This window comes from Mauremys reevesii, linkage group 18, assembly GCF_016161935.1.
Source record: "Mauremys reevesii isolate NIE-2019 linkage group 18, ASM1616193v1, whole genome shotgun sequence".
In the NCBI taxonomy this organism is placed as follows: domain Eukaryota; kingdom Metazoa; phylum Chordata; order Testudines; family Geoemydidae; genus Mauremys; species Mauremys reevesii.
In genome coordinates, this window is record NC_052640.1 from 850,486 (window position 1) to 868,136 (window position 17,651).

The window sequence follows — 17,651 nt, forward strand, 5'->3', positions numbered from 1 at the left end:
CCCTCCCCCAAGCGTCAGTCTGTTATAGAGCTGGCTGGCTTCACACAAACCAGGATCTGATTTTTCATGAGACCCTTCCTGTTACCCACGATGTCTCCTCAGTGAAAGGCTGAAAAGCGTCTTCCCCTCCTTTTGTTATACTGAAACAGTCCGTCTCTATGCATAGACAGGGCGCACCTGTCTCTTGTCTTGTTCCTTTTTTACCTCCAGGTGGTTTCGAGCTGTCTCTGATGGTTTTCTATTGATAGTCTTGGGAGGAGCAAGGCTAGACAATTGAGCCTTGCATTACATCACTGGCTAAGCGGGTAGGGGTGACAACTCCCTCCTGAGTGAATGGGCCATCACTGAGCCATATTATCCCATGGTGACTGACTTTTACATCAAGCCCATAAAGCATGCTTTCTGTACAGTCACCTTATTCCTTAAATATTACCTGGACATTCATCTTTCAGTGATTATAAGTCTTGTTAAATAAGTTTTCTGTGAATACCTTACATGTTACCCTTCATGGATGAATACCCTGCAAGACGTGTTTTGTATAGCATATTTGTGAGGTCTGAGATGAGTTGTTTGCAAAGAACAGGGGACCCTTTTGCTGAGGATCTTCTGGGTCTATAAGTCTCCTAGTTTCACTGCCATGTAGTAAGATTGACTTTACAATGGTGTTAAATATGCAAAGTTTAGTTTGGAGGCAAGATTTCTGTTACTCCAGATCACCTTTATAAAGTTACGAAGGCATGTCTGGCTTTTGCTGTTCTGGCTTGAATGTCTTTGTCTGATTTGCCTCTTGTGCTTACAGTACTGCCAAGATATATGAAAAATCGGACCTCTTATGTGTCAGTCCGAGGCCTTGGCTACACTTGAGAGTTACAGCGCAATAAAGCCACCAACAGCACTGTAACTCACTCCCCGTCCACACTGGCAAGGCATATACAGCTCTGTATCTCCGTGGCTACAGCGCTGCTTGTACTCCACCTCCCCGAGAGGAATAAAGAGTATAGCGCTGCTGCGCTGGGGCGCCAGTGTAAACAGGGAATAACTTTAGTACGCAGTGACTGACCTCCGGAAGCTTCCCATAATCCTTTTAAGTGAAGATTCCGCTCTTTGTTTTGTTGTGAACTCCGGACTCGGGAGCTGCTTATCAAAAAAAAACCACAGCTCCTGTTTGCTGTGAATGAGCAGAGGCAGGGGGGCTCCCTTTGGAACGCCCACAGCTACTGTTTGCTTGAGGAGAGAAGCAGCGTGGTGGGCGGTGGGGGGTCCGTTTCGGAGCGGAAAAAAACAAACAGCTGCTGTTTGCTTTCAGTGAGTGAGAGAGGGGTGGGGGAAGGAGTCGGAACTTGCAAGGCAGCTGCTGACACAGTGTTGGCTCCAAAAATCCACTCTCTCTCTCCCCCATGCTCCCTGTCTCACTCCACCCCACCCAACCCCTTTCGAAAAGCACGTTGCAGCCACTTGAACGCTGGGATAGCTGCCCATAATGCACCGCTCCCAATGCCGCTGCGAATGTGGTCACGACAGTGCGCTGGCAGCTGTCAGTGTGGACAGACTGCAGCGCTTTCCCTACTCAGCTGTACGAAGACAAGTTTAACTCCCAGCGCTGTACAGCTGCAAGTGTAGCCATACCCCCAGAAAGTATTATGGTATTTCTTGTTATGTTCAGTTCTACTTTTTTTAGCTTTTTCTGTGCTGATTTTCATCCCTACTAGTTGGGTATAGGCCCGCCTGGAGATAGTTATTTTGACATGCATTGTCTCTAAAGGTATGAAATAGCAGTGTGAAGGTCCTCTTTAACTTCTGGGTGAAAATCCATTTTATGCCCCAGGTTGATCTATGGTTTTTCTCATTAGCCAATCCACTAATATAAAGAATATGGGTGATGTAAGGAATCCTTGTCTGATGCTCGTAGTAAAGTTGACTGGCTTGGTTCACTGTTATGTATTACTTGGTCTGTTGTATTTTAACAGAAGCTCTGAATGATGTCCACAAATTTCTGTGGGATTCCATAGTGGCATAGCAACTTCCATAAAACTGTTCTATCCACTGTATCACAGGCTTTTTGGAAATCTATAAAATTCATATAAAGTGGTGACTGCCTTTCAATCAGCAGTTCTATGATGATACATTGGGTCATTATTTTAGCTATACTTGATTTCTCCTGTCTGAACCCTGCCTGTTCTTGTTGTAATCTTGAATCTACCATTTTCTTTATTCTGTCTAGAAAACAGTAAATAGCTTACTTGGAATAGACAGCAATTGAATGTGTCTCCGGTTTTTTCGCTGAGTGAGGTCTCCTTTCTTTGGCAGCTATACCATATGACCCTTTTCCCACTCGCTTGGTATTTTTAATTATTCCCATATCTTTTGTAAGAGGCCAATCAAAATGTCTGCGGTGTTCTTCAAGTCTTCCTTAAGAACCTCCATTGAATGTTATCCAGACCTGGTGCTCTTCTGCTTTTTAACTGATTGACTCCCCTTTCTACTTCTGCTCTGGTGATCGTCCCTAGTTTGATGTTCATATCTTCTCTTTCCTCTCTATCTGGAGGATTGGCTCATCAGTAGGTGACTGAAGTACTGCCTCCATATGTGTAATTGTTCTGATGTCTTCATTGTTAAGTTGCCTTTGTCTTAGGTGGATAAAAATCAATTATTTAAAAAAAAAATTAAAAAAAGAGATAACATGCTTGTTAACAGCAAAAATGTTTTAAATAAATAAATAATATATAGAGGTGAGAAATAACAGGCCTCAACCCTATTGTCCCTCTGCAAATTTGCGTTCACAGTCAGTCCCTTACCTCTCTCTAAAAGTGCAAAGTTTCAAAAAGTTCAATGAATAGAAGATTGTTGGGGGCGGAATAGATCTGGACAAGGAGAAGTCTGGAGATAAATGTGAGAAGGGAGGGACAGGCAGTAGAAACAGGCAGTAGAAACTGTTTGAGCAGCATATTCCAGAGGTCTTGAGGTCTTTCTGAGTCCATAGGCGCTGACACCATGGGTGCTCCGGGGCTGGAGCACCCACGGGGAAAAATTTGTGGGTGCTCTGCACCCACCAGCAGCTCCCCGCGCCAGCTCACCTTCGCCTCTGCCTCCTCCCCTGAGCGTGCCGCCGCGTTCTGCTTCTCCCCACTCCCTCCCAGCACTTGTGCCGCAGAACAGCTGTTTCAAGTGGCAAGCCTGAGAAGGGAGGGGGAACGCAGCGCGCCTGGGGGAGGAGGCGGGGCGGGGATTTGGGGAGGGGTCCAATAGGGGCAGGGAGGGGCGGAGTTAAGGTGGGGACTTTGGGGCAGAGGTGGAGTCAGGGCGGACGCAGGGCCGGAGGTGCGAGCACCCACCGGAGGAAAACAAAAGTTGGCGTCACTGAGTCTAGCCTTTATTGATTTGAGATCTACCATACCATTCTGTCACTAGAAGAGAAAACTTATAATGGCAGCAGGCTGTAAAAGAGACCCAGTTTGGGAATATTTTAATGAAGTTCCTCTACCTGTGGGTAAGACAGGCATGCGTGCAAAATATATAAAGTGCAACAAAGAAATGCAAGGCCTGGTTGCCTGAATTAAACAACATCATGAGAAGTGTTCCTTCTCAGGGGGAAGCTGCGCTGAATATGATGAAAGGAACGTGTCTGAACATGCAGGATCTTCAGGTTGGTAAACTTTTTTATGTCATACTTCTTTTGTAAGGAGAGCCTGTCTTCCTTCTGGACTATTCTTGAATTCTCATATTGGAGCAAAAAATATAGTTGTTACTCTATGGTACTATCATTTTAGGTGCAGTTGTGATAAAAAATAAATAGTTGAAATGGGCAGATCTTCCTTTTACAATTTCACCTTTAAAGTAGTACTGAGTGTCAGTGAATGCAATGAGTAATACTAAATGAGCAGTATGGTAATAATTAAATAACTGCATTGACTTATTTTGTTTATGAGAATCCATCCTCAACATACAGGATTCTGAAGACTATCCACCTTCAAGATCACCATCATTTTCTATAGTTTCAGAGTTATCTGCCAATGATAGTGTTTCAGTTGCATCATGTATGTCACTTAGCCTCAGTTTATCACCTGTAGCAAAAAGGAAAAAAAAAATCTCCATCATCCAGAAACAGCCATAGATAAGTTTGTGATAACCAGCAGATTACAAAAAGAGGTAATTGATGAAAAAATTGCCCAGTTTGTTTATGCAACAAACTCTGCCTTCCACATGATTGAGAACCCACACTTCATTAACATGGTTCAGTCATTAAGACCAGGATACAATCCACCCAACAGAGAAGACGTCACAGGCAAATTGCTGGATAAAGTGTATGAAAGAGAAACTGAGCAGTGTGCAAAAAGTCTCAAGGATGAAATTGTGAACCTGAGTCTTGATGGTTGGAGCAATGTCCACAATGATCCTGTTGTATGTGCCTGTATGACAACAAAAGAAGGAATGTCTTCTTTACAGAAACAATAGATACACCAGGAAATGCACACACAGCAGAATACTTACAAGAAGTAGCAGCAAAAGCTGTAACAAACTGAAAAACATTCAGATGTCTAGTATACAGCTTGGTCACAGACAATGCTGCAAATGTATCCAAGATGAGAAGAAATTATTTAGAAGAGAGTCCCAAGCTGATAACATACGGTTGCAGTGCTCATTTGATGCACCTCCTAGCCAGAGAATTCAGTGTTCCAGAAATAAAGGGTAATGTTGTTGTTGAAATTGCAAAATACTTCCGTAACAACCACTTGATAGCAGCTGCTCTGAAAAAAGTGGGAGGACCAAGCTAACTCTCCCACAAGACATGCGATGGAACTCTGTAGTGGACTGTTTTGAGCACTGTATCAAGAACTGGCCTAATCTGATGACAGTTTGTGAACAAAATTGTGAAAAAATAGATGGCACTGCCACAGCCAAAGTTCTCAACATTGAGCTTAAGAGACATGTTGAATGTATGCTGAGTATCCTTAACCTATTTCTGTAGCCTTGAACAAAATGCAGGGAAATAGCTGCTTTATTGCTGACACTGTTGAAATTTGGAAGGCACTGAGTGAGATCTTAAAAAGAGAAATATGCAAATGATAGAGTTAAATTACAAGCATTAAAAAAACCAATAGGATAAGCACTACCTCCAACTTATTTTCTTGTAAATATTCTCAATACTCGGTACCAGGGTTAAACCGTAACTGCTGAAGAGGTGGAGTTGGCTATGACATGGACATCCAGCAATTATCCCTCCATAATGCCAACTATAATAAACTTCTCAGCTAAGGGTGAACCATTCAAGAAATATATGATGTTTTAAAGAAAGTCACACGAGTGAACTGGTGGAAGTCACTTAAGCGCTTGGATTCAGAGACTGTTGAAGTGAAAATCTCACTTTTAACAGCAGTAGCTTCTTCTGCCGGTGTAGAAAGAATACTTTCTTCCTTTGGACAAATTCATTCCAAATTGAGAAATCGTTTGGGACCTGAAAAAGTGGGAAAGCTTGTTTTTCTTTTCCAAATTATGAATAAACAGGAAAACGAAGGTGAAGACGTCTGACTTAACTGCAGAAGCCAATATTTTAAGTTTCTCATGTTGACCTGGCTGACATAGTCGATTTAAATTTTTTTTTAATATTTCATTTAACTATTTTAGTTAAAAACAATTTTAACAATTTAAACAAAAATTAACCTGATTTTAAAAACTTTGTTTTACTAAATTCAAAAATTGAATGTTTTGTTAAAATATGCTTGTTTTGTTAAAATATTTTGTTTGTTGTTGAAGAATATATAACAATGTTGTTTTAGTTAAATAAAACAATTTAAATGTCTGTCTGGTGATGTTCTCCTCCTAATACAACATGGCAAGAAAATCCTCCAAATGTTAATGATTAACCTGTTGAATTGGAGATAGTTCACCTCTCAATGACTTCATCAATATCTGCTTCAATTATCTTTGGTAACTGAAATAACCAGTCATTCATTTTCTGATATAGCTGTAAAACTAATCTGAAAAGTTTTCAAAATAAATCACTTAAAAATGTATAGTGTGTACCTTCTAAAAATGAAGCCTACCTCTATCTTTGAGTTGTGAAGAATATGTATTAAGGTTATAACAACCAAAAATAATGCACTCTTACGTAGAAATCCCATGATTAAATCAAGTCTTCCTGACTAGTGATTTAATTCAATTAGATTTAAATTAATTTGATTTAAATCAAATCCACCCTGTTTTGTCTTGAACTGGTCAGCTGATATTTGGGTTTTTTCCTGACACCTGTCTAATGATGTTTTACAGTGTCTTCATACCATTGTGTGCTGCAGTGGGCTGTGCATCTGTTGCCATTTTGGCTATAAAGTCTCGTTTTTCTTTCCTAGCACTCTTTTTGGCCTACTTATTTTTTATGGCATGTTCCTCCTGGAGTTGTTGTGTCTATGGTCTTCTTGCTTGATTTAGTTTCAGTTTAATTTTGCATCTTTTTTTCCATTTTCTGCCATGTATCCTCAGATAACCATTTATTCATGAATCTCAGCACTTCTTCACAAGTTTTAGTGAAAATTTCCTTTACTCATTTCCATTTGCCTTCTACTGTTCAATCATCATCTTCAAGCACATGATAGCTATTTGCTAGCACAATTCTAAACTCTCGTTGTGTTATATGTTTTAGCTTGTATAACATGAGCATCTATGTTCAGATGTCGTCTTTTTCCTTATTTTTATTCTCATGTAGTTACCACTAGTATGTGGTCCATTCCCACATCTGTCCTGTTCTTGCTACATATATCTTCTAAAGTTGTTCTCCATTTGCGCCGAATTGTGTTGTGATCAATTGGAAAATCCTGATTTTTTTTTTTAAGTCACTGTGGCCTGAAGTTTCGGACTCAGTACAAATCCAAGGCCCCAGCAAATGAGATGATGTTGCAGCTGCTTAGCAAAGTCACACTTGTCCAGAATGTTTGAGCCTTACCTGCTGTGTTTTCTGTGAAGTGTGCAGGTGTGTGGATGCGCGGCAGGTATGCATTCTGTCCAGATGGAGCAGGGATGTAGGGTGCAGAAGTGTAGCAATCACAGGTGTGAAATGCCAGCGGTCAGTAGGCACTCCTGAAAGCAGCCCCTTTCCTAGCACAGCCTCCATTGAAGGGGATGCTTGCAGCACATAAGAGTCCTTGTTTGTTGCAACTTGTTAGATGTGAAAGGAAAACAAATTGCGATAATATTTCATTCAAAACCTGTCTGAAGAGCCCAGTTGCCCCCTTGGGTTCAGTTTATCGATGTGTGTTTGTGACTAGGCCTAGGTCCTTGGCCTGGGAATGGCAGATTTGTTAAGGAGGTCGATGAAGTATATTTTCTCCATCTTAGTGCTGGTCCAATTAAGTGCTTGTTTGTAGGGAGTGGGCCTGTCATGAAAAGTGGCCTCTTGTGCCCCCTGCATATCATTTTCCTACAGCTCTTTCATAAAGGAACCATACATCTGTAACACCGAGAGACCCCAGTCTTGGCAGGTGGGATCAAGCCTGGGACCTCTGGAGCTTAGTGCATGAGCGAAAAGCCACATGGATCTTAGCTAAAGCTGTAGTAGACTCATTAATCTCTTAAGTGGTCTCGGTGCCACTATTGGGAACAGAACACCACACCCAGGAGGTGTGTGGCTTACAAATCAACCAAATGTCACAGAGAGGTGGGTGCCTTTGCCCATGTCAGCTGAGCAATTCTCATGCAGATGAGTTTGAGACTTGATTCACTATAAGTGTTCCAAGTGAAAGCAAACACACACTGGTTTGAAGCTGTGGGATTGGCTGAATGGAGAAGGACCTTGGGGAAGCAGGGTAATCCCCTGAGGTCATGACACCGTTCCCCCAGCTACGGACTTCACTCCAGTGGGAAGAATTTCTGTACAGATGCAATCTCAGAATCAAAATCACCTCCTTCAAAAGCTCCAAGCATGTAAAGAAAGTGATTCTGAGGCTTTAAGGACTTGGGGTAGACTGGCTTGCTCTTAGGTGCTGCCTAAGGCTGCCTGATGCACAAGGGAAAAGAAGCCCTTCACTGCTAATTAGTGTAGAGCTGGCGTTCAGGTGAGGTGAAATAAGGCGTGAAGCCTCTTGAGCATGGGATGGAGTGTGCCATGAATGCTACCCTCCTGCTCAAAATCAGATCCACAGACTGGAGGAAGGGGTGCACAAAGATGGCAGGATGTGTATAGAGTGTAGGGCAGAGACTTCCCCAGAGAACAAGTGCAAGAACAAGAGCTGGTGCTCTCTTGACAGATGAGGGCTAATGTGGAGACTGGCAGCTTTAACTTGCGCAATGAGCCTGGCACATCCTCAAAGTCTCCCAGGCTGAGAAATGTCCTGAGAGTCATTCATGAGCAGTTGCTTAGATTTGATCAGACGTACACATTTTAGGGTATTGTTTCTGCACCCTGACTGGATGAATAGACTCTCGGGTGGATAAATTCAGAATTCACTTCTTGCAGGTAATCCCAAACATCCATCTTGAATATGTGTGCCCCCCCCCCCTTCTTATTCTGCTTTCCCTTTTCTTTTCCCAGTCTTCACTTTTCCTTCCATATCTTGATGCATTTAATTCATTCTCTTCTCCTCATTTTTTTCTCTCATCGTATATTCCTTTAAAATGTATTTTACTTTATTTGCAATCCTCTCTCCCCAAGAGGTTTTACTTTTCTGGTTTGGCCTTTCTCTTCTGTCATGTTTGTAATGGCCATGTTTTCTCTGTCCCAGTCTCCCCAGCCATTTTTCTCAGTTTCTTCTCCTGCATTTCTGCCTACTTTTCATCTATCTCTGGTCCCCTTCCCCCACCCCTCCTCTAGTTGGTTTGCTTGGTATAGGGGTAGGGAGGAGTTCACCTTACAAATATCTCTTCATGGCCCCCCCCTTCCATATTGTCTGGGGGCTTGTCTACAGAGAAAAGGTATGCCAGTATAAGCTAAGGTGTGAATTTAAACTGATGAAGCTACACTGGTATAACTCCCTGTGTAGACACTCAGGGTACGTCTTCACTAGCAATGTTAAAGTGCTGCCGCAGCAGCGCTTTAACGTGGCTGTGTAGTTGCAGCACGAGCTGTAAAAAAAACCCACCCCCACGAGGGGAGTAGCTACCAGCTCTGGGAGCACGGCTCCCAGTGGTGGTGCACTGTCTATACTGGCACGTTACAGCACTGGAAGTTGCAGCGCTCTGGGGTGTGTTTTTTCACACCTTTGAGCAAGAAAGTTGCAGCGCTGTAAAGTGCCATTTTAGACAAGCCCTTAGGCTGCTTTGGAAGGGGATTAAGCTAAACCAAAAAAAAGCCACTCTTATTCTGAAATTAGTGTGTCCACAGGGAGTGTTGGACCAGTTTAACTATAGTGATATATTACCGATACAAGTGGTAAAACTTTCCTGGGTAGACAAGACCTGGCTTACTTGCAGTCTTTAATGTATTATATTCACAATACTCCTGGGAGGTAGGGAAGTGCTGTCGCCATTTCACAGATGAGGAAGCAAGGCACAGAGAGACTGCCCAGGAAGTCTGTAGCAGAGGTCTCTGGCCCTAGCCCCATCCCAATTCCCTCCCTACATGCCAGCCCACAGTGGCAGGTGAGGAAGTTCTGATGGGTGAGTGGACAGCACCATGACTTTGCAGGTGTAATTGAGAGTCCTGGTTTGTTGTTTCGCCAGGGTCTAGGAAAGGCTCGTTTCAGATGCCTACCTCACACCTGTGTTAGGTGAATTTCATTTTACTCTCTTCCCCTCAGCTGGGTGCTGAGCTGTAACAGATAACTGCTTTCTAACAGTATAGCTATGACATAGCCACCTTCTGGCTTGGATGAAACAGCCCAGGCCCCTGTGTTTTCCTGTTATCAAGTCCCCCTGTAGCTGTGCTTCTTTATTATACATCTGTTTAGCATTGGGCTCTTTACCTTACTCAGCTAGAAAAGCTGATCTGGCTGTTGGTCTCAGGAAACACAGAACAATTAGAAATGATTTTTTTTTCTTTAGAACTCCCTTCTGTGCCTTAGCTTGGTGGCAGGAGCGTCTGCTTTCTATGAAAGGGATAAATTGCATTATTACAGGTGGATGGAACCTCCACTGTAAGATTTGTCCTTGTCAGCTTACGTAAGAACATAAGAACGGCCGTACCGGGTCAGACCAAAGGTCCATCTAGCCCAGTATCTGTCTACCGACAGTGGCCAATGCCAGGTGCCCCAGAGGGAGTGAATCTAACAGGTAATGATCAAGTGATCTCTCTCCTGCCATCCATCTCCATCCTCTGACGAACAGAGGCTAGGGACACCATTCTTTACTCATCCTGGCTAATAGCCATTTATGGACTTAGCCACCATGAATTTATCCAGTTCCCTTTTAAACATTGTTATAGTCCTAGCTTTATAAAGCATGAATTTTCTTCATGTCTCCTGAAGCGAAACCCCAGTGATACCAGGCCAGTCTCCCATCCCCGATGCAAAGCAAAGCCACTCCTGAATGTGCGTCTGGAGTCCACTTCAGGCAGACACCTCGGCACTCAGCCTTGATGCACCCCTTGTGGTGGTGGGAGGCTCCTTCAAATGCAGATGGAATTCCCTTCCTCTGTTAGCTCTATGCATGAGCCACTGAGAGTTCCCAGAGGACATTATTATGTGGAGGATTTTATTAAGTATACGGTGACTATATCTTCCCCAGTCCTACTACCAGCCCCTGGCAGCATGTCCCTGGTGTCCCTCAGCAGATTTCATCATCAAATTGTTCCCAAACACTAATTTTATGTCAGGCTCCACAATCTTCCCACTAATGACCCCCAGGAGTACTGTGTGAGCACTGAGAATTCTCTTACTGCAGGAGAGATGCTGCAGGGAACCAGCCCAGAAGACGCCAAAACCACCCTGGGCTCTCCTCATGCAGCCATGAAAATGGTGGCGAAAACTGCCTCTGAGACGGCACAAGGCACACGGATCAGACATCACTCCATTTAACAGAATAAAACATGGGGAGTATCCCAGTGCGACCACTCCCCTCCCCGCCCCATGACTCTCCTCCTCCACTCTTCCCCTCCATAATATGAAGAGTTAAACCCTGGGCATTCAGTGGGGCAAGTCAGGCCCCTTCTGCCATGCCCCAAGGGTCTTGTCCAGACCATAGGCCTTGGGCTGGCTCTTCTTGCTGCGCCTGGGGATGATGTTGGACTAAGTGATGACACGCCCCGCGAATGAATCGCTGCAATAGCCCAAATCTCTCTCTGAGGTAATGATCTGGGGACTTTCTAAATGCTGCTTCTCAGTGTGCAGTGTGAGAGGTCTCTGGAGTTGTGCAGCAGTGCTGAGATTCATCTTAACCCTGTTATGCCTCTTGTCCCCAGCTATTGCACTTGGGACAGGCTGAGTCTGTTCCCAGCTGTGATCGATACTACCTGGCCTTGGCTCTTCTCACTGACTAATGTGCAAGCAAATGTCCATGACAACCCTTGTGAGGCCGGTTCTCCTCGTTCCACCACACGATCGTCATTTTCCCTAGTGGCAACGTGAGATTCTGGATACATCGTAGTTTGCTGTCATGGCTGCTCAGGGACTGAGAGAGTTCCCAGCTCCTGGGCTTACCTGAGGCTGCAGTGCTAGTAATGCAGGGGGTTGTACTGCACTGGGCTTTAACCACCTCCAGAACAGGCTACCAGCATCTCATGGTCAGTAATGGATACGGCACATGTCACCAGCGCTGGTGGGAGCCCAGGTGTATTTTATTGAGTCACAACCTGTGCAGGGCCTTACACTGTTTTGGACAGAGCATATACGAGGTTTCTAAATTCATACGTTTTACCATTGGGCTGGGAATTTCGATACAACATTGAGCTATTTTCACTTTAATGAAAGTTTACAAAGCAGAAAATTCTGATTTCTACCTCTAGTTGTGTAGCAGCCTCAGAACAGGCTCTGACAGACCCACCCTCAAAGAACTGCAGTGCCTTGTTAGAGTTTGCCAAATAGTTACTTCATTAAATTGCTTGAGAGCTCTTTCCAAAGAGCCAAACCTCTTTCAAGCCAGTGTGAAACTAACTTGAATGGAATGGGGCCTCCTCCCAACTCCGCTTGTTGCTGCTGCTAAATGTATGGAAACAAACTGGTCCTGCTCGGATGGATAATCCTGCATGCGGTGCTCCACCAGCCTGTCAGAAAGAGTGTCTGGGAGGCCACCATCATGTCCAGGGTAATGAGGTACTGCACCTTCTCACTTAGTTGTGGGGCTTCCATTCCCAACAAATCCAAATCCATTAATCCAAATCCAGATGCATTAATATTCTGCTGAGACCTTTCATCTTATGTTCAGCTAGCTGGATGACAAACTCTTGGTAATGGCCTAAAACAGGGGTCGGCAACCTTTCAGAAGTGGTGTGCCAAGTCTTCATTCATTCACTCTAATTTAAGGTTTTGCGTGCCAGTCATACATGTTAACGTTTTTAGAAGGTCTCTTTCTATAAGTCTATAATATATAACTAAACTATTGTTGTATGTAAAATAAATAAGGTTTTTAAAATGTTTAAGAAGCTTCATTTAAAATTAAATAAAATGCAGAGCCCCCAGGACCGGTGGCCAGGACCAAGGCACTGTGAGTGTCACTGAAAATCAGCTCACGTGCCGCCTTTGGCACCCGTGTCATAGGTTGCCTACCCCTGGCCTAAAACTTTCCAGCATGGGGAGAAGTTAGAGATGGGGCCAGGAGCCAGTGCGGGAATGTTCTGTGGGGCGCTCCATAAAAAATATTTTTCTGAGTAAATATTGTAACTGCCTTTTTATCAAGACTCCCTCTACACATGAGACAGGTGCCTTCATGTCTGAAGAGAAGTCCTATCATAGTGCAGAACATGTTTGTCCAGCAGTTCTGCCTGGGCATTCATGCAGCCCACCAGCCTTCTGATCCCAACAGAAATGGTCTCTCCCTTTTTCAACAGCCTTCCCTGCTGCACAGTGTAAATCCTCACTTTTGAAGGAGTGCGGTCAGGCCCCAAGCCCTCTGCCAAAGCATGTCTCTTAGGCTTGTTCTGGTGCACACCAGCTGGAAAGGGTGGATTGGAGCAGCATGTCCCATGGCCAAGTGTAATGCCCAGCCCAGCCAAGCTCATTCGGTCTCCTCACCCCCACAGTATCAGAGGTGTGAGTAAGAGCAGGTTGGGGAGTTGCTGCCAGCTGCTACCCTTTCCATTCTGCAGCAAGTTACAGCAGCCAAAGCAACGTAACTTACCCTCCCTGACAGCGTGAGTCGAGAGCACTAAACCCTGGATGGCAGCTCTGGCACCAAAGCCTGTCTCAGCTGTGCCCCTAGTGTTGGACTGCAGGAATTCCCATCCATACTGTTCTCCTTGGCTAGTGGATCAGGCCCAAGGCTAAGACTCAGGAGAGGTGGAAGGAGAATCCTCAGGAATCTTAAGAGGAGCACTTCAGAGACCCTGAGGAAAGGGGGAAGGTTTCGTCATCTGACTTCCTATTCCAGGAGTGTGCATCAGCCTTGCCAGGGAAATCACAACCTTTTTAACATCAGCTGCAACTCTGCTGGTCTCAGATATTTGCTGCCTATTGTGCTGAATGAGGTTCATCTATAGCATCAAGTGAAAAAAAATGAAGTTATTGTAAATTCTGGCAGTTTTTATGGTGTAATTAAGTTGCCTACAAGGATCCCTCAGGGAAAGCAAATGCAGCTTTGCTATTTATGGAGCTGGCCGAGGTAGTGTTTTATGGCCAGCTTTCATATCTTATGACCTATAAATTGTATTTAATAGCTAATCTGTTGCCTCAGATTCTTGTATGAGAAAAACTGGTTTCTTTTTTAATCTGTTAATTTGCATCAGCACAGCACATTTACAAACCCTTGATTTCGAAACATTAGTCCCTTACTGTTGGTAAGCATGAAAGTAATTTATCGTCTGCACTATGTGCCCTTCACTCCGGCCCGTAGATCTTCCTGACACTGCATTACTCCTCCACCTGTGATATAATTTTAATCAAAATAATCATTAAGAAGGCTCCTCTGGCCTCGGTTGTTGAAAGCCTTGAAAGATGAGTTGCTGCTGTGAGACTATAGCTAGTAGTAACAGTCTAGTGCAGCTCCCGATGAGGGGACATGAACCAGATTTCCTGCTAGAGAGGAAACCTCATCTGCTGTGTGTTCACAGCTGGGTGCATGTGATGGGGTGCCCAGGAAGGGGTTAATGGCCTGACAGCGACTGAAATTGAACCCCCTCGCGTGCTGGATGTGTCCAGGCTGGAGGTAGGGCCCGAGTTGGAGAGAACAATCAGGAAGATCTCAGTATATCAAGGACAAGTGGCACCAAGGCTGGGAGGGAACTGCCTTTGCAAAGGCCTGTATCTGCTGGGGGAGACATGGCTTCCATGGGGAGAGGATGGCCGGTTCTAACAGCCTCTGCTGGCGGGGTGAGTGGGAGAGGTTTCTAGGGCAGCTGGGGACAGACCCCAGCGCACACTCAGCGCCATGATGCTCCTTGGACATGTAAGAATCAGGGTTTTCCTCCTAACCTGGCTTGGGGTGAGTCCATCTTGTAGGCTCTTGCTGTCATCTTTCAGGCCTTCATTGATGCAGCAGCTGCTTAGTGCAATTCAAGGGGCAGGGTTTAATCTACAACCACTTGAACAGTTTGGTCCAGGAGACACTTGTCTCCCTTGCTAGTGCTCTGGGAATTGAGCTGGGCTGAGTGCTAGAGCTGCCAGTCTCAGGGGTCTCCATACTGAACACTTAACTCTTGAACTCGCTTCCCCTGTTGCTCCAACAAAGCACGAGTCAGCTGACTTTTTGGGTGAGCTGCAAAGCCCCTCTGCTCCCCAGGGCTTTCAAGGAGCAAGAGGGTGGGTTGGTGGAAATGGATGGCTTCTGTTGGTGGGCAGAGTCTGATCACTGTTTATTTGTATGGTATCGTTGTACCTGGACTGGGAGTTTGGGGCATAGGGGACAGTTTACACACTTCTCTAAAGAAATAGCAGCTGCAAGGTACTGCTCTCCTGCCCCCCGAGGGCTTGGGGAGGGCACAGGCACCAGGGTGAATATACATAGACGCTCCGTAGTGCGGAGCCAGGCACATGGCCTTCCTTGGCCTTTAGACCCATCTCCTAGGTTGATTGTTCTGGAACAAACGTATTTCTTGCACATTGTATGGGAAAGCCCCACTCTTGCACTTCAGCTAAGCTGTCCTGCTAACTTTGTTTGGCCACCATTGGGGATACATTAGCAAATGCCATAGCTCGAAGGGGACCCAAGTGCAGCAAAGAGAGTGACAGCTCTGCCCTAAAGAGCATGACTGGCTTGGTGATGCTGAGCATGCTGGCTTAACTGTGCAGGTATCCCTGTCTGATCGCTCCCTGCACATGGGTCAGCATTCCCACTGCAGAGGTTTTAAGGACTGTCTGCCGAAGCAGATGTCATGAATCTCGCGCAGGAATCTCTGCAGGGTCAGTAAGCAGAGGGACTGGGAAACTGCAGTGTGAACATGGTCAGTCTGAGCTGCATCCTGCTGCAGTTTCTCACAAACCATCCTCTTAGGCTCCTTATTCAGCGCCTGAGACCTCTGCTGCTGTTGGAAGGGAGCTCACTGTGCGGGAAGTGGCACAGAAGCAAGTGATTCATTTAGTCGTTACTCTGCAGAGAAATGCCATTACATACGTGTCTGCCCAAGATCCCTGTGGGCGGGACTTTGCTGTGATAACTGGCATGACTGTAGGTGTGAAAGTAGTGGTAAGAGATGGGCTGAGATACAGCTGCCTTCAGAGCGGGAACCGAGCTCTCTGAGACAGCTCACACTGTCTGGTCTCACCTCATGGCTCCTCATACTGCCAAGTTCCTGCAGATTCCACATTCTGTATTACCCCAAAGTCCCTGGGCTTTGCAGCGCCATGGGTTTCCCCACTATGTCTCTCAGGGGATGGGAAGGAATTGTCCCTCAATCAGAGAATCCCAGTCCAGTTCTCCCTGCCAGCCCCCAGGTACCCTCCCTGCAGCCCCTCATTGCCACAAGCTGCCCTCAGAGAAATGCCTTCGCTGCTGGAGAACCACAAACAGCACATTCCCCATTCGGCAGCTGGGGATTTTTCTCCTGAGTATCGTGCTGCAGGTGCAGATAGCCAGGTTTCCACTGGACCTTCCAGGAAGCAGAGCTGGAGTCTCCCTGGAAGAGTTTGTTAGAGGTTAACAGGTGAATGTTGCGTGTCCCTTTGACCTGACTCTGTTTCCGCAGGCTCTCACTCTCACCCTCTCTCTCTTGTCTTACAGGCAGCTTCCTCAGCTCTGAGCAGCCTGGGCCACGTGTACACAGCCATTGGTGATTACCCCAATGCACTGGCTAGTCACAAGCAGTGTGTCCTCCTTGCGAAGCAATCCAAAGACGAGCTCTCGGAGGCCCGCGAGCTGGGTAACATGGGGGCAGTGTACATTGCTATGGGGGACTTTGAGAACGCGGTGCAGTGCCATGAGCAGCATCTGAAGATTGCCAAGGAGCTGGGGAACAAGCGGGAGGAGGCGCGAGCCTATAGCAACCTGGGCAGCGCCTACCACTACCGGAGGAACTTCGACAAGGCCATGTCCTACCACAATTATGTGCTGGAGCTGGCCCAGGAGCTGGCCGAGAAAGCCATTGAAATGCGGGCCTATGCTGGCCTGGGCCATGCTGCCAGGTGCATGCAGGACCTGGAGAGGGCCAAACAGTACCATGAAGAACAGCTGGGCATTGCTGAGAGCCTGCAGGACCGAGCCGCTGAGGGCAGAGCCTCTTCCAATCTAGGTAAGTGCCCCAGGCTACGTGTAAAAATGCCTAACCCCGGGGTCTGCTGCAGGGAACTTCATGCTGTGTCACCTTCTCAAATCCCCTGCTTCCACTAGGCCAGCTCCTCATCTCAGTCCCCTTTGTCCATAGGTGCTGGAACTAGGGGTGCTGGGGGTGCAGCAGCACCCCTGGCTTGAAGAGGTTTCTATCCTATCCAGGGGTTACAGTTTGGTTCAATGGCTCTCAGCCCCCACTACACAGACTGCTCCAGCAGCCCTGCCTTCATCCCAGCAGCAAGTGGGCCCTTTTCAGGTTCAAAGGGCCAAAGCAATATGCCCCTGGGCTAGCCCTTTAATGTGTCCCAGTGGCAGTGAAAAGCATGAGGCGCTTGCAGAGCAGGGAGTGAAATGGTAAGATGATGAGTTTGGGAGGCCAAGAGAAGGTTTTAGGGGCAAAGCAGGTGCAGCAGCATTATAATGCCCAGTGGGGATGAGGGCATCATGATTTGCCATCTTGTCATAGGTTTGGGACCCATGCAGGACATCAGGCCCTGCTGAGCACTCAGGTGTGAGGGTGGGGACGTTTCATGGACCAAAGGGTGGCTCTGCTCATTAACCTTACAGAATGCAACTCCTCACGTCCTTCTCGCTAACCCAAAGGGTGCATTGTCCAAATCCCAGCAGAGCTGATCTTCAAAGAAAGTGCAGAACCCAACAAGTTTTGGATGATGATTGTCCCTGTGGGGAGGAGACATTAGAAGCAGGATTTAGACCAGGGGTGGGCAAACTTTTTGGCCCAAGGGCCACATCTGTGTATGGAAATTGTATGGCGGGCCAAGAATGCTCACAAAATTGGGGGTTGGAGTGTGGGAGGGGGGTGAGGGCTCTGGCTGGTGGTGTGGACTCTGTGGTGGGTCCAGAAAGGAGGAGTTCAG

At 46.1% G+C, this 17,651-nt stretch overlaps 1 protein-coding gene across 6 annotated transcripts in view; it reads left to right on the plus strand.

Annotated features, from left to right (window-relative positions):
- Nucleotides 1–17,651, plus strand: part of TTC28 (tetratricopeptide repeat domain 28) — a 445,830-nt gene that overhangs the window by 326,909 nt on the left and 101,270 nt on the right. For all 6 annotated transcript variants that reach the window (XM_039504811.1, XM_039504812.1, XM_039504814.1 and 3 more), the window contains one exon: nt 16,228–16,735. In XM_039504811.1, the coding sequence (XP_039360745.1) occupies nt 16,228–16,735 (508 nt within the window). The remainder of the gene's footprint in view (nt 1–16,227; nt 16,736–17,651) is intronic.